This window comes from Xyrauchen texanus, chromosome 6 (genome assembly GCF_025860055.1).
Source record: "Xyrauchen texanus isolate HMW12.3.18 chromosome 6, RBS_HiC_50CHRs, whole genome shotgun sequence".
Taxonomy (NCBI): domain Eukaryota; kingdom Metazoa; phylum Chordata; class Actinopteri; order Cypriniformes; family Catostomidae; genus Xyrauchen; species Xyrauchen texanus.
Genome location: NC_068281.1, coordinates 45366041 through 45386287, shown reverse-complemented (window position 1 = coordinate 45386287; position 20247 = coordinate 45366041). Strand labels below are relative to the sequence as shown.

General features: G+C 40.9%; 2 protein-coding genes across 2 annotated transcripts in view; one reads left to right on the top strand and one right to left on the bottom strand.

The window, feature by feature from the left end:
• LOC127645739 (zinc finger protein 721-like) overlaps positions 1-20247 on the top strand; it is a 402751-nt gene that overhangs the window by 93080 nt on the left and 289424 nt on the right. The gene's annotated exons all lie outside the window — the stretch shown is intronic.
• On the bottom strand, positions 12251-17944 carry LOC127644925 (uncharacterized). Its single transcript, XM_052128381.1, has 10 exons — positions 17794-17944; positions 17521-17615; positions 17279-17320; positions 17143-17191; positions 16891-16982; positions 16602-16811; positions 13832-13992; positions 13647-13711; positions 13284-13384; positions 12251-12525 (listed from the first exon to the last, which is right to left on the bottom strand). Exons 2-10 carry the CDS (start codon positions 17606-17608, stop codon positions 12416-12418), a joined length of 918 nt encoding a protein of 305 aa, XP_051984341.1. The 5' UTR covers positions 17609-17615; positions 17794-17944; the 3' UTR covers positions 12251-12415.

The window sequence follows — 20247 nt, the reverse complement described above, 5'->3', positions numbered from 1 at the left end:
GAAAGAGATGTGGAAGGCCCATATGTATAAATTAAAAAGAGGATAAGTATATCAGAGATCCAGTTTGAGAAATGGATGCCTCACATGTCCTCTGCTGACAGCTTCATTGAATTCTACCTGCTCAACACCAGTTTCATGTACAACAGTAAAGAGAAGACTTGGGGGTGCAGGCTGAAGGGGTATGCGCCTGGATATATAGATCCTTTGAGTGAATTAAATTTAAACTGATCAGCATTTAACCTAATGTGATTCCGTTAATTATTTTAGTGGAACCAATCAGTATTTTTAATTACATATGTCCTTTTTAGCTAATGATATATTACTCTAAGTATCTTAATATGTTCTTTGTGGTGTCATGCTTGTATAAGCATTTTGAGACCATTCCATATCTGTCTTCATGCTGTAGGAGACTGTGTGTCTTCTGACTAATAGGCCTAGGTCATGTAGGCTGCTTCTCTAGTGTCTACATAACCTAACAATGTACATTGATTGATTGGGAATGTTTTCAGCAAGCTTAATAAGAATACTTCAGATGCCCTGAGAGAAAGTACAATTATCTCAATGTTTTAAGTTCCAATAAGATAAGCCCAGTCTTCAACAGAAGCTTTGAGTATAAGACTTTGAATAAGATAATAGGTGCGTGTTTCTCCAAAAGTATATCTGGTTCAGGAATTCAGTGAGAATAGCAGTCAAAAGGTGGACAATTGGACCTCAGGACTATTGTCCATAAATGGAATGACCTGACTCTGACCATTGGAGCCTACAGTGAGGGAAAAATGTATTTGATCCCCTGCTGATTTTGTACATTTGCCCACTGACAAAGAAATGATGAGTCTATAATTTTAATGGTAGGTTAATTTGAACAGTGAGAGACAGAATAACAACAACAAAAAAATCCAAAAACACACGTCAAAGATGTTATAAATTGAATTGCATTTTAATGAGAGAAATAAGTATTCGACCCCCTCTCAATCAGAGATTTCTGGCTCCCAGGTGTCTTTTATACAGGTAACGAGCTGATATTAGGAGCACACTCTTAAAGGGAGTGCTCCTAATCTCAGTTTGTTACTTGTATAAAAGACACCTGTTCACAAAAGCAATCAATCAGATTCCAAACTCTCCACCATGGCCAAGACCAAAGAGCTGCCCAAGGATATCAGGGACAAGATTGTAGATCTACACAAGGCTGGAATGGGCTACAAGACCATCGGCAAGCAGCTTGGTGAGAAGGTGACAACAGTTGGTGCGATCTTCGCAAATGGAAGAAACACAAAAGAACAGTCAATCTCCCTCGGTCTGGGGCTCCATGCAATACCTCACAAAGTGGAGTTGCAATGATCATGAGAACGGTGAGGAATCAGCCCAGAACTACACGGGAGGATCTTGTCAATGATCTCAAGGCAGCTGGGAACATAGTCACCAAGAAAACAATTGGTAACACTAAATACTTTTTTCCCTCACTGTATATACGGAACTAAAGCATCATGCCAGCAATGAATGAGATAAACGATGTACATTATGACCATGTTCAGAAATGTTCTATAGCTATCTATGCGTGTAACCAATCTGAATTCAAAAAGCCATAGCATTAATGTCAACTTGATGCTGTATCTGACTATAAGTATTGAAGTTTTTGGACCTGAGTTAAGTTTATAATTCACCTGTCTTCGAACTCAGAGGCTTTTGTACTGCTGACTTCTGCCGTTTGATTTGGCAAACAACTCTCTTCAGTTAAATTCAACTAATTTGATAAACACCTTGACTCCTGGTCTTAATTCCAAGACTACTGGTCCAAGCTGTAATCCCTTACAAGACCTTATGGGAAGAATTGACATTCTGGCTAACATAGGTCACATGGGTTTTGAACAAAATTAGGGTAGGGAAATTATGACAGAATATTAAATTATGGTTGAGCTATCACTTTAAAGGGATAGTTCATCCAAAATTGAAAATTCTCCCATCATTTATTCAACCGCATACCTTCCCAGATGTATAAGACTCCAGTAGTTAAATCCATATTTTCAGAAGTGATATGATAGGTTTGGGTGAGAAACATATCACACAAGAAGAAGAATGTGAAAGTGATCTGTTTCACATCCACACCTATCACTTCTGATGATATTGATTTAACCACTGGAGTCTTATAGATTACTTTTATGCTGATTTATGTGATATTTTTTTTTTTTTTTAAGATTTAAAATGTTGGCACCCATTCACTTGCATTGCATGGACCAAAAGAATGAGAAATTCTTCAAAAATGTTCTGCTGAAGAAAAGAAAGTCATACAATTCTATGATGGCATGAGGGTAAGTAAATGATAAGAGAATTTTCATTTTTGGGTGTACTATCCCTTTAAGGGCTCTTGTCAGACCTGGATGAATTTGTCAATAAGAAGAGAGGATTGGAAACATTTCTTGTAAATATTATGGTGAAAACGTGAGCACGAGCTGACGAGAGATGCTAGTTTACGGCACCATTCACTCCTGCAATATTTTATTTCATTGCTGAATGTATTACATTTTTGACAAATCATCACTTGATTAAAATAACAACATATAGAGGCAAAATATACAGGTACATTTTAAAATTTACTCTATTTATATTTATACAGAAATATGCCATTAAGTTGTATTCTTTATTTACTAAATAATTCACTGAGGTGATATTATTTTAACTCATCATTTACACTGTGTGCGGTCTCTTATGTGGATGATTTAAATATTCGGTTACATTTGATAATATAAAGAGTAAACACATTTTAACATATATATTAAAAATGACAAACAGAATGATTTATTGTATTACTATATCGTTTAATAAGGATAACAAGTACGGCCCAATATTTTAAAAGTTCATATGTGACGTTGTTTCTGTGACAGCCTCAGAGCTCAAATGCTCCTACGTCAGCGTCCGAATTCACTCACTGCTGAGCTATAGTGCACTCACTACCATTTACTATATAGGAAATGGAGAATGAGTGAACGTTTTCAGACACAGCCACAGACATTCTATTAACCATACGATTGCCTCGCTCCCGCACTGTCTGCTCGCGCTCCAGTTGTCAATCACGTGAACGGCCTTTATTTACATTTAACTTGGATGTTTACATGGATACTGTAGTATGACCCTCGGGATGCCCCGTACCTGGGGCCGTAGAAATGGATCTGTGTGTTGTCATGGAAACAGTTCAGTTCAGTAAATATGCCAGCAGGCTAAAAACATGCTGTTTGTTGTCTGTGTTCATTTATAGTACAAATTACGACATGGTGTCAGAAGTGTTTAATGTTAAAACCAAATCAGCCTTCGACATGAAGGTATAGTCGACAGTATAAGTAAAGTTAACTTTTAAGGGAAATCACCGCTATTTGGAGGTAAATCAAAGTAAGATGTCCAGAGAAGAGAGAGAACGCGCGGGACCACCATCTGCAGTTTACGCCGTTGGAGATGCATTTCGCATTAGCGCTCCAGAGAAGTTTGACTGCAGAGACATCCAAAATTGGCCCAAATGGATTAAACGATTCGAAAGGTACAGAGTAGCGTCGGGTTTGGATAAAAAGGATGAAGCTTTCCAGGTGAACACATTGATATATTCCATGGGAGATGAAGCAGAGGATATCTTACATGCGTCGGCGATACAAGAAACGGACAAAGTAATCTACGAGAAAGTAAAAGACTGTTTCGATAAAAATTTCATTGGAGAACACAACGTCATTTTCGAGAGGGCCAGGTTTAACATGAGAAAACAAGAGCCGGGGGAAACGGCTGAGTGCTTTGTTACTGCAGTTCACAAATTGGCAGAATATTGCAAGTTCGGGACTCTCAAAGATGAACTGATACGTGATCGCATAGTAGTGGGCATAAGAGACATCAGACTTTCCGAAAAGTTACAGTTAGATTCAAATCTGACTCTGTCTAAAGCTACGAACTTAGTAAGACAAAGTGAAACCATAAAACAGCAGCAAGTGGTGCTGCGCGGCGGGGGAAATCACGCGCACAGTGGGCCCAGTGATGAAGTGCACGCGCTTTCGCCTGCTCGAAGGAAAGAGTGGAATTCCGAACGAAGAGCAAAACATAATGCTACTGGAACATCAGGGGTGTGCCATAAATGTGGGAGAGTGCCACTTCATAGTTGGAAAGATTGCCCGGCCAAGGAGGCTGAATGCAGGAAATGTCACAGAAAAGGACACTTTGCTGCTGTCTGCAAATCCAAGCAGCCTGTGCATGAGATGGCAGATGTGGAGGAGCAACTCTACCAGGACAGCCTTTTTCTGGGTGAGGTGAAGGCAGACTGTGCTGGTTGGTACTCAGACATCAAAATTAATGGGGAAATTGTTTCTTTTAAATTAGACACGGGAGCAGCAGTGACAGCGATACCCACAAAATTATATAAGTGTAGTAGAGATGGTCCTTTACTTCACACCTCAAAAAGACTGTATGGCCCAAATAACAAGATACTGCCTGTGGTAGGACAGATACAGAGTAGACTAGAAAGTAAAGATAAAAAGGCCACTCAGTCTGTATTTGTCATTGATAACCTAGCCAGGCCACTGCTGGGCTTACCAGCACTTACAGAACTGCACCTCATTGAGCGATTGGATGCAGTTGAAGAACAGGGAGAGAAAGCAGATTCAGGGGAGGTCTTCAAAAAGAGGTTTCCAAAGGTGTTCAGTGGATTAGGGAGACTTGAAGGTGATTACCAAATCCGCCCGAATGAGGACGGCATCCCTTATGCTCTGACCACCCCTCGCCGCGTACCAATCCCCTTAACTGATAAAGTCAAGGAAGAGCTGAAAAGAATGGAGGAGATGGGGGTCATCTCAAAGATAGAGAAACCCACTGATTGATGTGCAGGAATAGTAGTGGTTCCAAAACCCAATGGTAAGATAAGAATCTGCGTTGACCTGACCAAACTCAATGAGGGAGTGTGCAGAGAAAGACACATATTACCCTCAGTGGACCAATCATTAGCCCAGCTGAATGGTGCACTGGTGTTCACAAAGCTGGATGCACGTTGTGGGTTTTGGCAGATACCCTTAGCACAGGAGAGCAGGGAGCTCACAACATTTATCACCCCCTTTGGCCAGTTTTGTTTTAATGTTCTGCCTTTCGGAATTAACTCAGGGCCAGAACACTTCCAGAGACGCATGTCCCAGCTCTTAGAGGGGCTAAGTGGAGTGATATGCCATGCAGATGATATCCTAATATGTGGAGAGAATAGGGCCCAACACGATGAACAGCTCACAGCTGTTTTGACACGTCTCCAGGAGGCGGGTCTAACACTAAATGAAAAGTGCACCTTTGCACAGCCTGAAGTCCTGTTTGTTGGGCACAAAATCAGGGCGGGAGCCATTGAACCTGACCCAGGGAAAATCAGAGCTATCACAGACATACCCATCCCACAGAATACAGCAGATTTTAGGCGTTTTTTTGGGGATGGTCACATACATAGCAAAGTTTATTCCTCAGTTTGCAGACACCACCAAACCACTCAGAGATTTGCTGTCAAAGAACAATGAGTGGTCTTGGGGCCACATGCAACAGACATCATTTGAAAACCTCAAAAAGGAGCTGGCATCACAGAGAGTGTTGGCTCAGTACAGACCACAAGCCAAAACAAAAGTGTCTGCAGACGCATCATCCTTTGGCCTGGGGGCTGTCCTTATGCAGAGACAGGATAACACGGAGTGGCTCCAATCGCTACATCTCTCGAAGCCTTTCTGAAACAGAGCAACGTTATGCCCAGGTTGAAAAGGAGGCATTGGCCGTCACCTGGGCATGTGAAAGGTTGAGTTCATACCTCATAGGCCTACCATTCACGATAGAGACAGACCATAAACCACTACTGGCCTTGTTAGGGACAAAAGCGTTGGATGACTTACCTCCCAGAATTCAGAGATTCCGTCCCAGACTGCTGAGGTTCACGTACAAGATAATTTACGTGCCAGGGAAGGCTCTTATCACAGCAGACACACTCTCCAGGGCCCCAGTGAGACGGCCACTGACCGAAGAAGAGGCACAACTGGAAGGGGAAGTGCAGGTCTTCATCAATATGATACGCGAAAACTTACCTGCATCCCAGTCTATACTTCAACAGATAGCGGAGCACCAACAGCGGGATTCTATCTGTAGCCAGCTGATGTCACAGTGCAAGAGAGGGTGGCCACGGCAAGAAGAGCTGTCCCAGCAACTGAAACCCTATTGGGTCCACCACAGTGAGCTACACATGAATGGTGACCTTCTGATGAAAGGGCAATGGATTGTTATACCAGAGACATTACAGAAGGAAATTCTGTCCAGACTACACGAGGGACATATGGGGAAAACCAAATGCAGGCTGAGGGCCCAGCAGTCAGTGTGGTGGCTGGGACTGGGTGCTCAAATCACAAGAATGGTGGCCCAGTGTGAGGTGTGTGCTAAAAACCAACCACTTCACCCAGAACCAATGATACCCTCAGAACTGCCACAGCGGCCCTGGCAGAAAGTAGGAGCTGATATGTTTTATTGGGAAAATGACTCTTACTTATTGTTAGTAGACTACTATTCTCGATACATTGAAGTAATTAAAACCCCAATAACCACATCAGCAGGAGTTATCAATGGCTTTAAATCCATTTTTGCTAGACATGGGGTTCCTGAAGTACTAATAACTGATAATGGCCCTCAGTTTTATTCATGCACTTTCTCCTCATTTGCCATGGACTATGATTTCAGACATGTGACCAGCAGCCCATACTACTGAAGGGTGAGGGTCAAAATCCCTTGTCTCTTCAGATATATCAATATATATATATATATATATATATACTTTTATATCAATATCTATCTGTATTCTGTTGCTTAACTTCTTTAATAAAGTGATGAATTAACTATATGCATGATCACATAATCAATTCTATTTTCTTATGCATAACTGAAATATACTTTGAATCATATGTGTGTTGAATGCTAACTAGTCTCTTTTAGGAACATTCTAGAGTCTTTCTCTCTGTCCTGCACGTAGGCTGAAGGTCTTTTGGGGATAAGCTTATCTGTGATGCTTTCTAGCCTCTCAGGGGAGGGGGCAAGGAGAATGCGTTAAACATAGGTTCCAGATGTATTCTGTGTTTGATTGTGACCTTTGACCTTTCCATGACTAATTATATGGTTTAAAGTCCTATGTAATAATACCTGAATAGTAGAAGTGTGATTTTCTCTTATTATTTCTTTAGGGAAGAAATGTATGTTATTTCTACCCCTCTCCTCTGCCCGAGGAGTGAATATTTTATCTCTCTGTTTTGCTTTAAATGGCCTGATAACGTTGTGCTCTGGCTCTCTTGTGCCCAGAGAAGAACTGTCGTTCGTCAGTGTTTTGTGTGTGCGTTTGACCTTCTACCCAGGTTTTGAACCCAGGGATGCACACCAGGCCGACTCGAAGACGCCCCGCGACCATCTGCGAGGTCACTTCAGATGTAAAATCTCGGGCTCGGACGACAAGTGCGCTGATTAATGTTGATAGGCCGCATAGCTGTCTATATGTTGTGACTTTATGGTCTTTTAGCCAATCAGGAGTAAAATAATGGAATGTACGTCCTTGCAAATGGTATAATTGATGTAAGATTTTGTGTAAGGTACGCGTTGGCTTTCGATCTCCTCGTGAGACTTTGCCGCTGGCTCTACCAATTTCACTGCAGACTATACTTCAGTAAATTTTTGATTCTTTAATTGAACTTCTCGACTCCTGGTCTTCCTTCTCCATATCTGGTCCGGGCCATAACTGTTATACCCCTAACACTTTGCACAGAGCAATGGAGAGGCAGAGAGGGCTGTGAAGACTGTCAAGGGCCTATTGAAGAAAAATGCTGACCCATACAGGGCTCTGTTGGCCTACAGAGTCACACCGCTGCATCACGGACCATCGCCAGCAGAACTCCTGATGGGCAGGAGACTGCACTCACCATTGCCAGTCTCACCTGTTCAACTCAAACCTAAATGGCCAAACAGGAAGGCCTTTGCAGACAAGGACAAACAACTGAAACACACACAGACAGTTGACTTTAATCACAGACACAAAGTTACTGTGAGACCGGAGCTAAAAGCAGGTCAGCGAGTCTGGATCACAAATACAAAAGAATCGGCCACAGTGATTAGAAAAGAAGACACTCCCCACTCATATGTAGTGGAAACGGACTCAGAAGAGGTGAGGACAAACAAAGCACACCTCAGACCCCTCCCAGAGACACAAGCCCCACCACCAGATGTGGAGGATACGGAACAGGCAGCAGGGCCAGAACAAGGGGAAGGGGAGGGGGGAATGATACAGAGGGCCCACCTAAGGAGAGAGGTGAAAGCCCCAGAGTGGCTTAAAGACTTTGTAACATAGTATTCAGCATCTAGAGTCAAGCATAATTGACAGTGCTATGTTTAGGTTTAATCTGTCTGATATCTTTGGTTCAGGTTTAATATTTCCAGCAAACTAGGTGACCTACAGTTAAGGCAGTTCTGCCAGTGTAAACATTTATTTAAGTTTTATCACTACTTTGGGGGAAGGGGAGATGTAGTATGACCCTCGGGATGCCCCGTACCTGGGGCCGTAGAAATGGATCTGTGTGTTGTCATGGAAACAGTTCAGTTCAGTAAATATGCCAGCAGGCTAAAGACATGCTGTTTTGTTGTCTGTGTTCATTTATAGTACAAATTACGACAGATACAGTTAAGACGCCCGTAAAAAAGTAGCTGCGATAGTTTCCAGTACATGGACACGAGCAAAGCAAGTTTTAAATCCGAGAGAAGCAAATTTGAATTTTCAGGCTGAAATAACAGAATTCTCTGCGGGCCAGTCAATACTTGATGTTGTCCGATACTTGGAGCGTTGTTGTCCAGATTCAGATTTCTTCTGATGTGGCTGTTGGATCAGAATAATCAGCATTAACGAGGAAGAGATGCACTTAATTGATTCCAGCATTTTCGTGGTGAGTGACGAAAATGATATGTTAAAAGCAGTATTCTTATGACATTTAGCATATGAGTGGTGTTGTTAGCAGCTGCCATACGGAAATAAGTTGACAGCCTGTGTGCGGCGTGCATCCATGCAATAGAACGGCAGCTAAGGTAATAACTATATGGAAGACTTGTTGAGTGTCAGCTGATTGCGAACTTGACTCACATGACCTGCCTGAACTGACGCCACGGTTGATTATGGAAAGCCAAGAGGGTCAGAATTCACATGTTTGAAACGCTGTTTTCTAAACTCCTTTGGCATTAAGTAAATGGCGTCAGGCATTATATAAACGCTGTACGCCTTCACGAGTTAAGTTTACGCACATTATTTTAGTGCCTCACGTAACTTAATTAGTGCATTAATTTGCTCATGTACATAACTCCTCCTCTTTCTCGTTTAAGGTATGAACTGCAAGTCCTAGGATTCAAATCATTAACGGCAACGAGGAACTTTGCTTCACATTGCAAACGCACATTAAATGGCTGCTGCGACTTTTGGCTACCTAACCTGGTTATTCGCTAACCAAAACCCTATTTACGAAGTTTAATTCACAAATTGGTATGCACTTACTGCAGTGTGTGTGTGTGTGTGTGTGTGTGTGTGTGTGTGTGTGTGTGTGTGTGCAAATATTACAGAAGTATTTATTTACTGTTTACAGACATAATCGCTGTTGGGCAGTTTGTCAACTTTCATTGTTATTATGCTAATGTATTATTGCGATATTATAAATGAGTTATTGTCAGATTCACATTGAAGATTGTTTATTTAAAACTTTAATCCGCTGCTCTACCGACAGTCCTGGACATCGACCATTACTGATTTGTAGTGGATACATGGGTTGATGTCTTCTTGTGATTGTTCTGTAACGCAGATGGCAGATATTCTACTGTATTACCTTTTTATATATTTCTATAATGATCTCTAGTCAAAAGATGTTTAAGGTAAGTTGTGGTTATATTATATAGTGATATTTCATTGACCACACACTTTAATACATCATTTCTGCATCATGTAAAAGTTGTATGATCTGCAGAAGTGTACATGGCTTTATTTGTATTTTTCTTGGCTGATACAACAGTGGTCTTCGACTTAATCCAGTATTAGCATAAATGCAGCATCATGTCAAAGTATTATTTTTTGGTTACTGATGCCATTTTAGCGAAACTGTATTCACAGTCGTAAATATTACAAATTATTAATTTATTCTGCAACAAGTGTAATTACAAAGAAACAGTGAGTAGTGAAATTAATTGCCAATTTGACCGTTGACCGAATCTTCACCGTTGGAGGATGGAGAAGAAAGTCTTATAAACAGGTAGAGTAGACAAGCCCCATTCATGTTACTGGTCACCACAGTCTACATTTATATAATGTTGTTTTTAGGTTATGTAGTGGATGTATCTGATAAACTACTGTTTAATATTGTACTTTTAAAAAGGAATCATTCTTAAGTCCAGTAGCAGTTTTTAGTGGCTTGTAGGATAACAGATATTTGTAAAAAGCTATAATTAACTACTTTAAAGAAGAAAAAAAAAGGGTTCTGTTTGCAAAAGTCATTATCACACATTACTCTCTTAAAATATGAACTGAACTAACAGTTTGTCTGTCATTTTATTTATATTGATGTAATTTAGGTGTAAATGTGTCAAGTTCTGAGATGTGCAGATCAACGAAAAAGTATTTGGCCCATTATGATATTTTCTATTATGGACAATTACAGAACTATAGTTTTGCCATTTTTATATCAAATATGTTATTTCACACAGAAACACTGCAGTACTTGTACACATTTTTGTTATATAAATGTTGTTCTCTCCATGAAAATACAGATTTGGTGTTATTGCAGTGAAGAGCACAATTCACTTCAATCCAGATATTAAAAAATGGCATCTTTGATTCATTTTGCCCAGTCTCTTTTTATTAATAAGTCATGAAGAAAGTTCACTCATGACACCTTAGCTGGCGTTTGAAAGTTGCCTGGGATAATTTGAAGCCTCCGACTTGCCGTAGATACCTCAAATGCGATAGAGGAGCAGTTATGTACATGAACAAATTAATGCGCTAATAAAGTTATGAGAGGTGCTAAAATAACTGGCGTTAACTTAACGCGTGACAGCGTTTATGTTACGCCTAACGCCGTTTAGAAAACGCCATTTCAAAGCTTAATACAAAACACGTGAATTCTGACCCTCTTGGCTTTCCATAGATTTCAGACTCTCCGTGAAGATTACCTCAGGATCTACACATTGTATCATGCAGTATGGCATTCTTTTAAATGGGATCGTTTGTAATCATTTGTAACAGTTTTTCATATTCTGTTTGTGTTTTATGGAAAGAAACGCAACAAATAAGCCACATCTGTTTATGTAACTCTGCTGTATGCAAATAAAAAGCTTTAGTCTGAGTGAAACAATATGCCCGTTGTACTCCATCCATGTTGTGCATCCATCTTTGCTTTGCATTAATTATGCGGTTCACTGAATTCATATTTTTACTATGAGTGTGATGGAACATATTTTTTTCGGCTTGTGACATTTGGGAAAATATTTAATGAACAATATGTATTAACATGGAAAACAAATAAAGATTTAAAAATACCAGTACATCACATTTGCACCCAGAGCTTATACTGGGCAATGTGATGTCAGAGTGACGTCTTTTCCATGTCATTTTTGGACGTCCAAATTCAGTCCATTGATGGGGTTGTTTTGTATGGTAACGCCAGGCGACGTCTTTTTTCGACGTCTAATGTTGACGTCGGTGGGACCTCCGTGTATTTATAGTCCAAAAGTGGTCGTTTGTGGACGTGATTTCAACGTCAAATTTAGACTTGTTTTACATGTAATTTCTATACAACTTCTATAACTATAGTCCTATGTTTCAAGAGGGTGGAGGACATGTTTTCTGTACCATGTATTAATTTTCCTGTAGCTTGGTTTGGCTAAAATGGTAGTTTCAACAGATAACTACACCTTATCACCTGCTGCTGAGACAATCAAATGGAGTTTTTGGAAAATGATCTAGAACAGTATGCCACCTTCTGAAATGGGACTAGATCATATTGCAAAAACTCCATTTGATTGTATAAGCAGCAGGTGATAACTGGAGACATACAAAGGTAATGCATTTCTAGTTCAAAATTAGCTGTTGAGCTAAACAAAGCTACAGGAAAATTAACTGGCGCAGAAAAAATGTCTTCCACCCTCTAGACACATGACTACATACATACACTAGTTATACACATACAAATAAAATCACAATTCAATATCGCCATTTTCTATCTTTATTCAAAAATAAAATGCCCTGAATTGCATCAGAAGGGCACCAAAAGTATCAAGCACAATGTACAGTGGAGGCAGAATTATTAACAAATAATTAGATTGTAATTTAGCTCTTTTAATTGAACTATTTTAATTCAAGTCCTGTCGTCTTGGCTCATCAGGGCGTAGTGAATCCTCCAAGTCTTTGTGGGGCATGCTTGAGGTGCTCAGACACGTTCACTTTGATGTACTCCACAGTGGCTGCGGAATCGAATTTCATGATCCCTTCTGCACAAGCAGAAATAGACGAATGATTTAGATATATGCAAAGGCAATCTGCAGTCATACACCCAAGTCCCCACATGTGTAAGCAAAAATATGTTTCCTATGCATCCACTACCAATACTGGATTAATGCAAAGCCATCTCCGCAACTGTTAACTGTAACAATTAGGCTGTCTACAAGAGGGAACTTAGCAGACTGTACTTTTTGAGAAAGCTTAGATCGTTTAATGTGTGCATTAAAATGTTAACAGTATTTTAAGCCTGTTGTGCTTAGTGCAGTTTACAAAAGCTGGTTCTGTGCTTGCAAACACATTGGACTCCATAGAAATTACTATTGAGAAGAGTTTGCACAAAAAAAAATAATTATATATTCTGGATAATATAACACATCCACTACATGTTCTACTTGTCAGAGATCAGACTGTTCAGTTGGAGGCTGCTTCAGCTTCAATGTAATAAGGACCGCCACAGGAAGTCATTCATACCCACTTTTATAACAGTTTGTAATGACTCACCTTTGTGCCGTGAGAGGAGAATAATATTTTGAGAGAATTGTGACTATTATTTACCATCTTTTACTTTTAACTTTGCTGTCTTTCGTTTCTTTCTTAATACTGTAACACCTCTTGTGGATGAATAATCTATCTATCAAGATAGAGAATTGGCATTGCTCTTTTTTTATTTTTTTTAAGTCAGAAGGGAAGGAAATGTTTTGTCCAAAGTTATTATTTATAGACTGGTCAACATGAAACTTGGGCTTACCTTGTATTGCTCTATAAAGCTTTGTTCCCTCTAAAGGGCGTTTCCCCCTTTTCCCCTTGCCCTTCAAATTAAATTTGGCCATGAGGCTGTTGGTAAAGAGCCTAAAGAAAAATAAATTTCAATAAATTAATGTGAAGGATATATGTAGGAACAACATTTCACATGCAATAAACCCTTTACACTAGTTGATCAGTGTTCCCTAGGGTGGTCCTGCTTTTATCCATCTACTTATCTCCTTGTCAAGCACAGCTGGTCTATCTCACAATGTATTTGGTTATGAACTTGTATTTTCATTTAATTTTCACCATTCTGACATGCTCCGAAAGAAGGCAAATGAGAACATGCAAAAAATGTTGTAGGTACCTGTCCAACACTTTGTGGAAACAGTCCTTGGTGTTCCGCCCACCAATTCTTGAAATTTGCAGCACCTGTTGGAATAAGTCCATAATAAAGTTGACTGATACTCCCCAGAGGAATCTAACAGTGTGCGAGTGCACTGTATTAATTTATTCTAGGCTATCCATTACTTCCAGACTTGTAAAACCTACCAGGGTATCAAAGGCCTGTGCATCAGAGAGGTGTTGCTCCTGCAACTCAAAGTCCTCCATGGTGTCAATCCTCTCTATATGGACAGCTGAAGAGGCAGGCTGCGTTTCCTTCAGGCGATGGCGGATGTCGACCAGTAGGCTCAGGACCTTTTTCTGGAACACTGAACACACATTTGTTGATGATTACAATGCTCCAATTAGAATACCAAGGTTAGCTTTCTCACAATTGTTTTTGTAATCAGCTTCAGTGTTTGTTATAAGTACAGATCTGTTGGAGAAAGAAACAAAAGTCCAAAGAAATTTAATCATCTGACATGATAGAAACCAAGCCACGCCTATAATTGAAAAGCAGTTTCTGTGGACAGAGAGAACAGTGCAGGAAGAGAGAAGGTGGTACTATTAAAAGTGTCTTCTCCACTGCCAATAGATAAATACCACCCCAAGGCAATGGGAAGGCCCATCTCCCAATCACTGCATCTGTACCAGAAAAAAATCTGTTTTATATGGCGTTATTTCCCTGTCAAATGTCGAGAGCGCATTATTGTAGCGCGAAAGTACATTAATGTTATGCGCGAGCGCGAATCCCTCTGCTCGCGCGCGGAATATAATGCGCCGAGCGCGAATCCCTCTGCTCGCGCGCGGGAACTGGGCGCGCGCTCTCAGATACACGCTGCTCTTGAAAGAATTTTCTCTGCGCTCGCTCAGAGAATATGCCTGCACTTAAAACGTGTTCATTGCAATCGCGAATCTCTCCTCTTCGCTTAAAGTAAGCGTGTTTGTGCTTAGACTGTGTCCCGTGCGTTCGCGCATGCCCAAGTACTCTTCTCTTCGATTTCTTTCTCTTTGCTCTTGGCATAAACGCTGTCAAAACGGCAACAACCAATCAGAAAAGGCTTCAACGACTGACCAATGAAAACGCGACATCGTACATGGAATCTTATTGGTTGATATTGAACCGCACATGTTCATGTGTTCAATCAAGACGATTCAATTCAATCAAGACGAGCCGAGATGGATCCGCAGAATCGACGATCTCAGGTAAACAGTTTTATTTGTTTTGATGTTAAATATGTCAAATGTATCTTAGAAATGTCTGGGAAGAGGGCGATTGGATTATTTTACATATAAATGACCTAGACTGTCAACCACATTCATACTACAGGCGCTATGCCCATTGTAGTGAGATTTTTGAGCCAAATAGATTTGAAAGCCGATTCCAAAAGGCAAAAATAATATTTTACGTCTGATAATTAACACATTGTCTCGTGCAATCACACCAGTGATTAAACATTAAGTACGTAGCGAGATCAACTGCTAAATTAAAATCTGAAAAAAGACTTGGGGGAGATAAGGTGGCAACATGCCCCCGTAAAATTATGCTAGTCCTATATCTATTATGGCTGTCACGAATGAAGTGATGTGAAATGAAAAGTGTCATCTGCAATAGATTTTCTTTATCGCGGATTGCAGCGTTGAGTGTTACGTTAATCAATCACCCACTTTCTGTTGAGCTTAATTAATGCAGTTTGGCCAATCAGAGGCATTTTGATTAAAGGACAAGTTCGGTATTTTACACTTAAAGCCCTGTTTTAAGAACGTTTCTGATGAAATAGAACGGTTAAGATTAAAATTTGGACCAAGGCGTCATAAAACCAACGCGTCAATATGAGACGCAGATATATATATGGGCCAGAAGGCGCCTCCTAGTGGTCTAACCCTAACCAATCTTTCAATCTTAACCGTTCTATTTCATCAGAAACGATCTTAAAACAGGGCTTTAAATGTTAATTATCAGGCGTAAAATATTATTTTTGCCTTTTGGAATCGGCTTTCAAATCTATTTGGCTCAAAAATCTCACTACAATGGGCATAGCGCCTGCAGTATGAATGTGGTTGACAGTCTAGGTCATTTATATGTAAAATAATCCAATCAGCCCTCTTCCCAGACATTTCTAAGATACATTTGACAAATTTAACATCAAAACAAATAAAACTGTTTACCTGAGATCGTCGATTCTGCGGATCCATCTCGGCTCGTCTTGATTGAATTGAATCGTCTTGATTGAACACATGAACATGTGCGGTTCAATATCAACCAATAAGATTCCATGTACGATGTCGCGTTTTCATTGGTCAGTCGTTGAAGCCTTTTCTGATTGGTTGTTGCCGTTTTGACAGCGTTTATGCCAAGAGCAAAGAGAAAGAAATCGAAGAGAAGAGTACTTGGGCATGCGCGAACGCACGGGACACAGTCTAAGCACAAACACGCTTACTTTAAGCGAAGAGGAGAGATTCGCGATTGCAATGAACACGTTTTAAGTGCAGGCATATTCTCTGAGCGAGCGCAGAGAAAATTCTTTCAAGAACAGCGTGTCTGAGAGCGCGCGCCCAGTTCCCGCGCGCGAGCAGAGGGATTCGCGCTCGGCGCATTATATTCCGCGCGCGAGCAGAGGGATTCGCGCTCGCGCATAACATTAATGTACTTTCGCGCTACAATAATGCGCTCTCGACATTTGACAGGGAAATAACGCCATAGTTTTAGAAGTTATCAAATGATGAAACTTAACAGTTTATTAGAAGAGAAATAATACATCTGAAATCTATAAAACTTGCTGAACTGTAAAATTATGTAAATTATGTAATGTAAATTACTTGATTTCTTGTTCAAAGCAATGTGTGCACTGTAACAGGCAGCCAGGGTGATAGGATCACCACCTGAATAGAATAATAATCCTAATTGAGCGCAGTGTGAACGCAGCCGACAACTCACCATGCCTGTCATGGCTGCTGAGATCACTGCGCTGTGCTCTTTCATCATGTCTGGATTTGGCCAGGGGACTGGGGGCATCACTACGGTATCGGTCATCACATCGCTGTGCTCTTTCAACATGTCTGGACCTGGCCGGGGGACTGGGGGCATCACTATGGGATCGGTCATCATGTCTGGACCTGTGCCGTGACCCGTCATGTCTGGACCTTACTGTACAAGATCGATTAATTAGTCACATTTGGTTATACAAAGTAATATAGCAGTGATATGAAGACTGTGTGACTCGCACCATCACTGTGCCTGGACCCATCATGTCTGGACCTGAAGGTGTGCCTTGAACAATCACTGTGCCAGGACCTGATGGTGGATCCACTGCTGGACCTAGTAATATTTAAATTTAATCACTTGGCCATACATTTAAAACTGACAATAACATGCCATGTTTTAACACTGAACAGACTAACCCCTGCTGGTTGACCAAAAATAAGGGCTGGAGACCAACCAGCCACTACTGACGCTGTGCCCTGTCCTGCTTCTTTACCTGGAGCGATGGCCAACCCTCGCATGACCTCTTGCTGCATGACGAGATCCTGAAAAACACAGAATATTTTCACATTTCTCAAGGCCTGACAAAATACAAAAGTGACTGTTTAAAGTGTGATGGGATGAATACTCACTGGGTGTCGACAGGTCTCTGCTCCGAGGTGCTTTGCTTGCATCTTGAGAAAGAAGAAAACAAAGAATATTCAAAGACAAAAAGGTAAGTATTGGCACACTCCACTCCTCTAAGCCAGACAAGTCTGAAACATGTCATTAAGCCTGTAAAATAAATCATTACCAAACTTGATTCTCAAGCAGTGTGTAACTCTTTGTCCTGAATAGACTTTTGGTTGGTGCAACAGATAAAGTGATTACTCACTGGACATTTCCTTGCGCCGAGATCTGGCAGCACATTTCTCCGGGCCAGAGAAGGCTTCCACAAGGCCACAAGGCCAAAGGTTTGACATACAAAGCCTGAAACACATGAGTCAGTCTGTAAGTATGGTCATGTTGCATATACTAAATTAATAATGAAATACTTGAGTCATTCCTATGCTTAATTAACAAGCAGTGAGAAACTACTCGTCTTGAATGTACTATGACTTTGTGCAGTGCGATGGGTGGTGAATGGAGGGGAAAAGTAAATACTCACTATCTGGGGTCCCAGGCACACTGTCACTGCTACAACTACTTGGAGTCCAAGGCACACTGTTGCATTTATTTTCAATGCCCTCTTCATCACTGTCAGAATAACGTAGCAGTTGATCTAGTTCTCTCTGGCGTTTTCGCCACTGTCTTACTCTCAAAGTCATCTGTAAACACAGTCATTAATCCAAATTAGTTTAGTTCTACTGTTTATTTGACTGGGGCCTGTACAAAAAAAGAGAGGATGAGATCACAACATGTACCTTGTTTAGGTGGTTTATCTCCTAACAGGGAAGAACACCTCACTCCTTAGAGCACCTTAGAGACAAAAAAAAAATGGGTTAAACACCTTAAAGTTTTCATTCTCCATCACACAACAGTAAATGATTAATTCACTTTCAAAAAAAAAATCCTGATAATTTACTGTAAATAATTTATAATTTAAAATGACAGATCGTTTCGCTGGATAACACCCTTATTTCTTGACTGGGATCGTGTAGACTTTGAATCTGCATTGAGATTGACATTTGAACCTTCTTTGAACATTTGAATAGTTGGTTGCCAAAAATAGTTCAAAATGCCAAAATGGTTCAAAAATCTTGAGGCCTACTATCTTTTCGACTGAAGAAAGAAAGACATGGGCATCTTGGATGACATGGGGGTGAGTAAATAATCAGGACATTTTTATTTGAAAGTGAACTAACGTTAATCCTTTAAGAGTTGCAGTGTTACAAACTAAGATATCCTAGAGCATACAAGCACATTACTCGCTTTGAGTTTGTATGACCCTGATACACATTTTTACATGTTTTTATATGTCCCCGTATACGGACGCTAATCAAATCAAATTAAATCACTTTATTGTCACACTACCATGTACACAAGTGCAACAGTAGGTGAAATTCTTGTGTGCAGTTCCGAGGAACATAGCAGTCATGACAGTGACGAGACATATACCAATTACAGTAAACAACATACTTACACAACACAATAATTATATACAATGTACAGTAAACAATACACACAATATAGAATACACAATATACAATACAATAAGTAAAGAGCATATATATATATATATAAGTAGTTGTATTGAGGAGAATATATTGACAGTCCAGTGTGAGATTATAGGTTAATAAAGTGCAGTGCAAATTATTGATCATGGGAGATCCAATTGTTCAACAGTCTGACTGCTTGGGGGAAGAAGCTATCATGTAGTCGGCTGGTGCGGGTCCTGATGCTACGATACCGCCTGCCTGATGGTAGCAGTGAGAACAGACCATGACTCGGGTGGCTGGAGTCTCTGATGATCCTCCGAGCTTTTTTCACACACCGCCTGGTATATATGTCCTGGAGGGAGGGAAGCTCACCTCCGATGATGTTTCTGGCAGTTCGCACCACCCTTTGCAGGGCTTTGCAGTTGTGGGCGGTGCTATTGCCGTACCAGGCGGTGATGCAGCCAGTCAGGATGCTCTCTACGGTACTAGTGTAGAACCGTGTGAGGATGTGGTGGTTCATTCCAAACTTCCTCAGCCGTCTCAGGAAGAAGAGGCGCTGGTGAGCCTTCTTCACAACGGCCTCAGTGTGGACGGACCATGTGAGTTCCTCAGTAATGTGGACACCGAGGAACTTGAAACTGCTGACTCTCTCTACCGGTGCTCCATTAATGGTGATGGGGCTGTGTTCTCCGTCTTTCTTCCTGAAGTCCACCACAAGCTCCTTGGTTTTACTGACGTTGAGGGAGAGGTTGTGCTCCTGACACCAGCGTGTCAGAGTGTGCACCTCCTCTCTGTAGGCTCTTTCATCATTGTTAGTGATCAGACCTACCACCGTCGTATCGTCAGCAAACTTAATGATGGCATTGGAACTATGTGTTGCCACACAGTCATGTGTGTATAGTGAATACAGGAGTGGGCTGAGTGTTAGCTAGTTAGCAACGAGCTAGTCAGTCAGAACTCAATGCCATGCTGCTAGCGGTATACGTGCAGTTTAGAGTCCCAAATTGTTCAAATCGACATGTTCTCTCGTGGACAGCAAAAATAACAGAAACTGAACATGAACCAAGAGCAGCAAGCAAAACAAAGAATACTGCCGTTAAGGCTAACGCCCTTGACCAATCGCGGCTGTAACCATAGCAGGTTTGTGAAGTTTAAGACAATAACGCTAAACTACCTAACACTATACGTACACATGGACATAGAATTCACTAGGCTGACCGAACTTACCTTCAATTTAGACTGAGAAAACGATGGGTTCACCAGCGGTGCAGGCTGAAAAGCTGTGCCTCCATTTTGCAATGCTTTGTAAAAAAAGGCTTGAACATGTCAAATAATAGCGCCAAATGCCTGGCGTGTCGCCTCGGCCAATCAGATTTGCGTTTACTGGTTGAGTTATGATGATGTGCTGCATCGGCCAATCAGAGTGACGTTGACTGGTTTTTGACAACTCCAAAGCCCTTGAT

Excerpts from the sequence above, each read along its gene's own strand:
- LOC127644925 (XM_052128381.1), bottom strand. The coding sequence starts at position 17,608 with ATGTCAAACCTTTGGCCTTGTGGCCTTGTGGAAGCCTTCTCTGGCCCG. Across the intron at positions 17,192-17,278 it reads CAGAGACCTGTCGACACCCA|GATCTCGTCATGCAGCAAGA; the intron begins GTGAGTATTCAT and ends TGTGTTTTTCAG. Across the intron at positions 16,812-16,890 it reads TGGGTCCAGGCACAGTGATG|TAAGGTCCAGACATGACGGG; the intron begins GTGCGAGTCACA and ends GATCTTGTACAG.